The sequence below is a fragment of the Pteropus alecto genome, unplaced genomic scaffold (genome assembly GCF_000325575.1).
Source record: "Pteropus alecto unplaced genomic scaffold, ASM32557v1 scaffold109, whole genome shotgun sequence".
NCBI lineage: Eukaryota > Metazoa > Chordata > Mammalia > Chiroptera > Pteropodidae > Pteropus > Pteropus alecto.
Window position 1 is genome coordinate 1,211,388 of NW_006494608.1, and position 9,882 is coordinate 1,221,269.

The 9,882-nt window shown below is 36.1% G+C and overlaps 1 protein-coding gene and 1 pseudogene across 2 annotated transcripts in view; one reads left to right on the forward strand and one right to left on the reverse strand.

Moving 5' to 3' along the window:
* Positions 1-9,882, reverse strand: part of VPS41 (VPS41, HOPS complex subunit) — a 167,008-nt gene that overhangs the window by 67,836 nt on the left and 89,290 nt on the right. For both annotated transcript variants that reach the window (XM_025041919.1, XM_006925337.3), the window contains 2 exons: positions 4,228-4,347; positions 2,944-3,090 (listed from right to left, as the gene is read on the reverse strand). In XM_025041919.1, coding sequence (XP_024897687.1) covers positions 2,944-3,090; positions 4,228-4,347 — 267 coding nt within the window. The remainder of the gene's footprint in view (positions 1-2,943; positions 3,091-4,227; positions 4,348-9,882) is intronic.
* On the forward strand, positions 2,077-2,185 carry LOC112473576 (annotated as a pseudogene).

A 9,882-nucleotide genomic window follows, 5' to 3' on the forward strand; every position in this document is an offset into this window, starting at 1 on the left:
ATACAGCAACCAGAGCGATCCTTTTAAAATCCGAGTTAGACTACTGAACTAATTCCCTTTGCTGGCTTCCTAACTCACTCAGATTAAAATCCAAAGATTTCACAAAGGCCTGTGAACCCCTACATGATCTGTTCTACCACAACATACCCACATACATCTCTCCCTCTAGTGTCATCTTCTATCCCTCTCCTCCACACCTACTCTACCCACTCTGGAGGTGATAGTTTCCTTTATGTTCCACAAAGACACACCAATCACACTCTTGCCTCAAAGATTCCATCCTGGCTGCCCCCTCTGCTGATGTCCCCTCACCCACGTCTTCTCCCCAGATCTCTGCACAGATGACACACACTAGAGATGTCTTCCCTGGACTACCATATATTAAATGGCACCCACCTGACCCCTTTCCCCACTTTTCTGTTTAACTACTCCCCTTGATATTTATTACCATCAACATGGCATATTTACTTACTTGTCCATTTTCCCACTCTAGAATGTAAATTTACCCAGGAAAGGCATTCATCCATTTACTTATGTATCTGCAGCACTAGAACATTGCCTGGCACATTGCAGAAACTCGGTAAATATTGTTGCATGAATGAATGAATGAAAAATAAAATGGTTAGGTCTAACTGCACACTAAATTGCTCTCTGAGAGAAAAGCTTATGTCCTATCTTTTCTTACCTCCAGATTCACCACTGAGAAGTGCTCCACATCTTACTAATTGAGTCTAAAGAAGGGGAATCTCTAATAAAATGAAACATTCAACATGAAAAATCATGAGTTGGACTGTAATTTGGGCACAAAGTACTTTGGTTTCCCATGACTGCTGTAACAGATTACCACAAACTTGGGGGTTTAAAACGAAAGAAATTTATTCTTTCATAGTTTTGTAGGCTCAAAGTCTGAAATCAGTTTCACTGGGCCAAAACCAAGGTGTTGGTAGGACCGCACCCCTAGAAGCTCTAGAGGAGCATCTAGAATCCTTGCGTCCTCTAGCTTCTGGTAACTGCCAGCATTCCCAGGCTACACACTCTCTGCCTCCGTGGTCACATTGTCTCCACCCTTTGGTGGTAGCTCTCCCTCTTTAAGGACACATGTGACTGCATTTAAGGTCCACCCAGATAATGCAGGATAATCTCCCCTTTCAAGATCCTTATTTAATCACCTCTTTTGCCATATAAAGAAATGTTTACAGGTTGCAAGAATTAGGATTTGCTCTCTTTGGGGGCCATTATTCAGCCTAATAGAGAATGTATTTCTAGTAGCAATCAGTGAACATTTTACATGTCTCTACAGACTAATTTTTCCTGTCTTTCACCAAAAGAAAAGAAAATCACAACTTTAAAACAAAGAAAAAAGTCACTTGCTACATTTAAGAAATTTAAAAAATATCAAGAACGTTAAGTTTACTGGATGAGTCACCACGCACATGGGATAGGGATACTGGGGAATCACTTCTTTTAATACTAGACTTTGGGGCAAGACTTCTTTCCTGTTATCGTTACTGTGAAGCAGGCCATGTTCATTTAACAAGTGAAAACAATTAGCATATGTTTAATTAAGAGAGAAAAAAAATAGAAACTGAATTCTATCAGGGTAAGGGCCAAGAGACCCTAACCTCAAGTTAACAATGCTCGTTTTGGTAAGAAGCGTTGCATTAATAATTTGTATGCTTTCCTTTTCCAGAGAAAAGTACATTTTAAATAGCCATGTCTCTTTCATGGCTTTTTTTAGAATTTTATAACATAATAATGGCAGCTAATATTTATTAAACACAATATGTCAGATTCTATGTTAAGCTCCTAATACGAACTGTCTCATTTAAAACTCCACAAAACGTATGATGTGCGAATGATTTGTGCTCCCATTGTGCAGATGAGGAGAATAAGTCTTAGGGTCACATGGGAAGTAAATGGAGAAGCTGGAGTTGACTCCAAGTCTATGCAACTCCAAAGCCTAAGCTCTTCCAGAAATTAGATGACTGCCAGGTTACTTTCTCATATCACTTTTACTTCAGCTAATTTTTAGTTTATTTTGTTTAGGTTAATCTATATATTTTTAAACGGAAGCTTTTCTATGGCCATGCCACCCTAATCCCATCTGATCTCGGAAGCTAAGCAGGGTCGGGCCTGGTTAGTACTTGGATGGAAGACCACCTAGGAAGACCAGGTGCTGTAGGCGTAAAAAATAAAAAAAATTAGGATGGTAAGCTGACAAGGTCCTTGCAATCTGTGAGGTCAACCGAGGGTTGCCTTGCCTAAAAAATAAAAAATAAGTAAAATAAATAAATGTAAGCAAATAACTTTTGGCTCTGAAGTATCTAATACAAGACAAGCACTGTTATGCATGAAATAAACATGAATGATCTTTGGGCCTCTTTTGTAAAATAGCTAAATTTCATGTAGTCAGGCACATAAAGGGCAGATAGTTATATGCCACAAAATAGTCTCAAGTCTTATGGATAATAAGTCTTGGCCTCTACTCCATCATATTATTACCAAGCAAGCAGGATGGTTTCATTTTATCCTTCTTTTTCTGCCATTAACTCTAATGAAGAAGCAAAGGGTCAGAGCTAAGGGATACGGAAAGAACAACTGAGATAGGAAAACCAGATGAAGCAATAAAACCAACCACATGTTCTATAAATAGCCAAGGCCAACTGGGTTACAGGAAATGAAAAAAAAAAAAATGATTAAAAAAGGGAACACAATTCCGAACATAGAAAACTTCACAATTTGTTTTGAATAGCACGGAAAAGAGACTATGTCTTAAAACTTATGCATATAAAAAGATCTGAGTGGTAAATGATTATCATGTGATAATAATATTCAAGTGAAAATATTTTGATTCTGAGAAGCAATTCAAGAACTCATATTCCTTTGGACTATCCTCAATGGATCTATACAACATGGACTTATTATAAAGACAAGCAAAACAACCTTGACAGAAGTCCCCCAGCCAATAATCAGTGTCACACTGTCCTTCCAGCAGAGGCTGCAGGGATACATATCTGGGCGAAGACTTATATCATCCCGAGGCACATTGGTGATTCTCTGCTTTGAGGTGATGTCAAAAATCTTCACACCCTGGAAAATAAAACAATATTAAGTATTCTCTACTCAGGAGAAGAAAAGTAAAGGAAAATTTATTAACAGCCACCGCTACGCACCACCAATAACCAGCACTGCAAAATATTGACAGTGTATATTGAGCATGGCTGGGAGCCAGGCAAAGTAAAATGCTCCTGCTCCACATGACCCTGTGAGAACTTAAAAAGCAAACTTTTATGCTTCTTTCTGGACAAAAGAGATTTTATTAGTAGATGGTATCAGTGGCTCAAATACAATATGCGTGTGAAATGTACAAATGTTGACAACTGCATTTCTAAAATGACAGACAAGTAACATTTCTAATTGTATTGTTCCACTACAAAAATGAAGTTTGTTTTTAGAAACACTATGAAACTGAAAATCCACTAATAAAACTACAACTGACATTTAAAGTACTCAAATGAAAACATCAAGCAAGCAGTTAACTAAAAATAAACCAAGAGGTCACAAGTTTGTTTATCTTTACTGTGACCCAGGAAAAGTAAGAAAATTCCTGAATAGCAAGGTAGGTTCTGAGAGATCGCTAGCATTTAAAACAAATAGAGCTAATTTACTAAGTTATACCTTGAAATTCCAAAAGAAATTCCTTATGTCAAAAAGACAATTTTTAAATTTTCTACTCGCTCTAATTCATACTGAATAAACTTGAAATAAGTGGAGCACCAAAAAATTACAACCTACTTTTTAAAAGGCAGGACTATTTTTTGCCTGTGATTATACTGGGAGTAAAAACGAAATCAACAATATCCTGCACTTGTTTCATATCAACTGTTACTTGCCCTTGGCTAATAGGCAAATGGTATTTTCAAGACCACATTCCCAATGCAGCCTTTCAATTATTAAGACGGCTTTTCATTTTCTTGGCTATTCTCCACGCCTCAGGTTTCTTCCTCTAAAATAGAGTCTATGACATGTTGGGAATTACTCTATTAGGAAAGCTAAGAGCAATCTAATTTCTTTAACCTTCTAGGTATGATATCAATCGCCGTTTGTTTGTATATTTTAGAAATGACCACTGCAGCAAGTAGCATCTTTCCCGTTATTACAGCCCTCTCAGTTTGGCTATTCTTTTGGCTCTAATGAAGCATTAGGAAGATGGAGACGTGCTTTTACCATATTATTGGCCCAAGCAATCAGATGGCCTCTCCACTTCACACTCCTTATGTTCCCTTCCCCTTCATGCAGAACAGAAGACTTCCATCTGCTCATCCAAGATCGTTCAAACAGTAGCAACTAGGGATAAAGATCATAAAAACAGAATTTCAGAAACCAAGAAGCATATATTACCATCCTTACTATTTTTGTTTGGCCACTGACCAAATGACAAATAAGTTATTCTCAACACTTTTTATGCAGACTTATGTTAATACATAATTTGCATTTTGGAAAGAATTTCCACTACATTTTATCCCTCCCAAAACACTATTTAAAAATGCATTTGAGTGTTGAAGTTACTATAAAGCCAAGCCACAAGATGGCACCAAAATACCAAAATTCACGGAAAATAATGCACATTGAGACAGTCAGAAGATTTGTATCACAGAATGTTCTTCAAATGATGGTCCAGGAATTAATTTATTTTGTGAACTGGGAAATCAAAACCTCATAATTTCTTCTCTGAAAGTTAAGATATTAGTTATAGGTTAACCCACAATAATTAGAAGCAGTCTGTTTCTCATTTAACCCAAGAAAAATAATTTAACAATGACATTTAAGCAGTAATTAATGTCACAGAGAAATCTGCTTTAGGATTAAACTTCTTTAAAAAATTCAGAGTTGCTAGGTCTTTATTCTAAAGAGAAGATTCTAAATAAAAATATCTTCTGGATAAATTTTATTACCAAATATAACTGGTAAAAACCTCTATAACTGGTAAAAACCTCTATAACTGGTGAAGATATAGTCCTAGTAATTCACGAATTATGAAAGACACAATAAAATACTTTTTCTCCATATATCCAATTTAAATCCTTTAAGGTATTTATACAATAACAATTTAATATATACAAGATGTAATTTATACAATGTATAATGTATAATATAAAACTTCAGATATGTAATCCGGAAACATAAGTTTACCATTTAAAAGCGAATGCTGATGACAGATTCCGTAACAGAATTTTAAAAATCCCTATGATCAGAGTCGATTTCAGTTTACCTTAAGATATTCCGTGTCCCTTTGCAGCCTCCCAAAAGGGAGAAAATAATAGAACAAAGGAAGTAAATTCACATTTTACATATATTTTTAAAATATCTTTCTCAATATTTGGGCTCCTATAGTCAGAAGGAGCACAATAAAGAAAAAAAAACACACCTAAACTTAAACAATTGTCTATTTTCACAAATAAGCAGAGTACGGGCATTTTTAAATGTCCTAAGTGTTTGAAGTTCTCTATTATCATTGGAAAAGAAAGGTGGACTCACACAGTCCATAGTGGAGACTGGACATAGGATTTTTACCGAACATATGGAGTCCTACCTTCCCATTAGTTAGATATAGGGTGTCCTCTACATTCTCAAAGCCCTTCTAACACACCTCATCCACTCTCAGTCCAGGTTCTAGGGAAGAAATCACTACCACGTCTCCCTGCTTCCAGTTAGACACCCTTAGGTCTGTCCTCTATGATTCAGCCTCTCATTAAGAACCAAGGAGGTCACAGAATGTGTTCAGTATTTTGTGATAGGGTGGGTTTAAAGTCAGGGAAAGGAGAAGACAGGCTGAGAATACACCTCCTGCTATACACTCCACTAAAGATAGGTCGCTAAAAACAACTGTATTAAACATAAGGAATTGTTAAGATCGAAATGTTTAAATTCCATCTGTGGCCTGGATCAGGTGGAAGTGATTGTGGACTGGGTCCAGACGAAGCTCCACAACCACCTACTGGAAGGGATAGTGCGGCTAGATGGCCAGGAGGAAAGTGTGATGGAGCATGGCATCAAGTTCCTCTCCCTCACCAATTCCCACCCAGAAATGACTGATGTAGTATTAAAAGGGAACAATTTGCACCTGTGTTAGAAAAATTAAATATGCCTCAAATTATAAATTAAAAATTCTGTAAAACATGATACAAGTAAGATTCCAGTAAAGGCCACGATTCAACTCACTACAAGAAAAAGCCTGCCTGGGTAGTAGTTCGTGGGGTAGATACCAGAACCCACACACACTTAACATAGTGGGGACTGCAGGTCAGGGAGTCACCAGGAAAACCTCATTCAGGGTCACACAGGCTTTGGTCAGCATTGGTAGCTGATACCTGAGTAGCCACTCTTACTGTCACTTGGCAACACAGTTTAGAAGGAAAATAAGCATGCTAACAACTGGAAGGTGCCTATCAAGGGCAGTTGTGCCCATTCTGAGAGGTGGCAGTAACTGTACACACTTCGAGCTGCTTTAGTAAATATAGAAAGCAGACTTTAAAAAAAATATAGCACTTTCCTGGCTGCACCAATGATTACATTCTTTAGCAGCCATTTTTCCAACAGACAATCATGTTCCAATTTAGGCGAAAAAGAAAACATAAAACTCCCTTCTCTCACGATTGTCCAGAATAAAATATTTGGACAAGTTGTCACAAAATCTATGACAAATTCACAGCAACTTCAACTCTAGATACTGAATATAGACTTCTCCCAGCAAATAGGCACTAATAAGAGAGAAAAAAAATTAGCAATATGGGAAAATTAAGTATTTGAAAACTATATGACTTATCTAGGGAATAAATCTCCTACTCCTGACTTCAAAGGAATGAGACAGTCATAAAACAGAGAATTTTAAAAATAATTCTTCTTGTCCTCATGTGACAACAAAATTAAGCAAGAAATTAGTAACAATGGATAAGAAAAACAAAACAAAACAAAAAAACTGAAATCAAAATAAGTAAATAGTCTCTATCCTAAGCACTTTGAACATGAGAACACAAATACTACAAACTTAAACTTTAAGGGAGGCAATCAAAATTGTAAACAAGGGAAAGTCCATAGCTCTAAAGGTTAATGAACAAAAACAGATGTGCAGGTACTAGCTATATGACAAAAACAAAAAATATTTTACTGAGGGATATAAAGAGACCTAAATAAACAGAAAGTTACATTATGTGCCTGGATAATAAGACTCAAAATTTTCACTGAAGAGCTTAAGTCCTACTAAGTTAACCTATGATTTTAATGCAAGCTCAAAGAAAATCTCAAAGGAATTATTTCTAGAACTTCTAAAATGCTATAAATTCATTTTAAAATATGTAAGAATAACAGGATTTTTTTTTTTAATTAAGCAATCTGGGAGTATGGGATTGTGGATTTGCCCTGTCAGACAGTAAAACATTTTATAAAATTAACTCAAAATAGTATAGCAATGGTCCTAGAACTGACAGATAAAGAAAGAAGAAAAGAAAGAACTGACAAAGATGAATCAAAATGATAAGGTCAGACGTTGGGGTGGGGGTGGTGGTATGTGTGTGTGCACACGCGTGCGTGCATACAGGGAACAAGGCACCCTCAAACTACTGAACAGTAGTCTCACGACCTTTCTGGAGTATTCTTTAGCATTATGGACTCAAAGCTTTAAAAATGACTCCAGTAAGTCCACACCTAGAAATTCATTCCGAGAAATGATCAGACAAGTGAGTAAAGATGTATGTAAAGTTATTTATAACAGCCAGAGACAGACTAACAACCGGGGAATGACTGAATAAAATGTGGTAGAGTTAGACATATGAAGAATATATATCCATTTTTAAATGATTTTACATATGTATATTTATTAACATAAAAAGATGTCCAGATCATATTAAATAAAACAGCAGATTGCAAAACAGTACTAAATATGATGATCTTTAAATAAAATAGGAATGTGTATCCATATACAAAGGTTTGAAGATACATCACAAAGTAATAATAATTAGTACTAGAAACAGGTGATAGATTTTATATTATAATTATTCTGCAGGAAATGTGAATTCTTTTTATAATGTTTATACATATGGGGACAAAAATCCATTCCTTATTTTTACAGTCAGGATAATTTAGGGGAATAGTTGAAACAAACAATAAAACAATATCAAAAATTCTCTGAAACTTAAGGAATGTTTGAGGTATGTTGAATGTTTAGAATTCATATAAACTGTAACGATATTTTTAAAAAACATTAACTTTAGAAAATTGTTAATAAGTCTTCTTTCAATTCCAACCAAAATCCAAACTCACTCCCATCGAACCTTTCCGTTGTGGCTGGTGTGCTTCCGTAATGGGAGGAAGCTGAGGCCAGCTGGACCTTGGCCTCCCTTTGTCTCCTGCTCTAGCTACCAAGAAAACTTCCAGCAGAGGGCAGGGAAAAAAAGCAGCAGAGAACTCTCCTGAATTTAGTCCATTTCATGATAGTGTCCAAGTTTCCAGAGTTCTGTTCTAATAAATCTTGTGTACCCTGCTCTGATATGGAATCAAAGCAGCAAAGAAGCTTCTCTCTTAATATTTTTATAGTACAGAGGGCACACAACATTCTGTGCAACTGGATGCTCAAAATAAAAAAAATTTGGGGGGGGAGGCTAATATACTATCTTCTGTAAATGAAACAAATTTTAAGTAACATATTACAATTTTAGAGATGATTCATGTTATTTTCTCATGCTTTTCAAAAAGCAGTAGTTTCAATCACTTCACCTTTATGTTTATTTACTACAGATTAGGAACATCATCATTTAAAGAATTTTTTCATTAAGTCAAATAATTTCCCCCTAATTTCTTGGTTCTGTATATTTTTTAGGGTCACGCTGGTTCTATCAGGGTATAACAAAACTGAGATTCATGTATTTTTCTTTCATCTTCCAGACTGCAAATGCATTGGGAAAAGAGACCATATCTTACACTTTGCTAGATACACAAGGTATAATAAATAGCAGATACTGAGTGGGTTTTCCTAGGTCTACTAGTGCTATTCTTTTCTTCATTGTCCATGCATACAATGTGTTTGCTACAGGAGGAACTATGTAATTCCCCAAAACCCTCCAGTTACTCAGCCATTCTATAGTTAGTGATGTCTGGTGTGTCCATATTCTAGACATACTAGAATCTGCCCTAATCTCAAAAATTTAAAGAAGGTACTCTGTGACTATTCATATAATTAACATACACTCTTGCTTCGAGAAAGGGCTCACTTAATAATGACCCTACATCTTACCCCTGTCCTGAAATGTTGGTGTATTTTTTTTTGCTCAATGACAGAGGACATAATTTGTGCACAGCTTGTCAAAAATTTGAAAACTACTTTTAAGGTTAATCTTCCCCTATTCAGTTTAGGTAACTGCAGTTCCTTTATTTCAGGGATGCCAAGTGGCCTCTCATTTGGCCTCAACAGTTTTATTTGAAATGTGTATACCTGCAGAAGGCTCTCTGGATCGCTGCAGCGCCCACGTCTCCCAACTGTCTTGCACCTAGCCTGCTCCTCTTTTCTAAGTTCTCTGCCTGGCCCTTGAAACATTTATTTCTGCCTTCCCTCTCCATTCCACTTTATTCTTTACTCATGAGTCCTATTTTCCAATCTATACATAGTATAAAACTTAAATGTCAGCTAGTAATTATGGCATCATTCCCATTACTGTCCTTTGAAACTCCCCAAATACAAGTCTGCTGTACATGCAGGATTTGATTTATAATATTTTGTAGGACATACAGTTTCATACAGGAGAAAGAAGAACCAGACAATCCACTCTCCATTTGCTTTTTTAATCCTTATCTATGGGAATTTCAAGCAGAAATACATTGTCTGTCAGG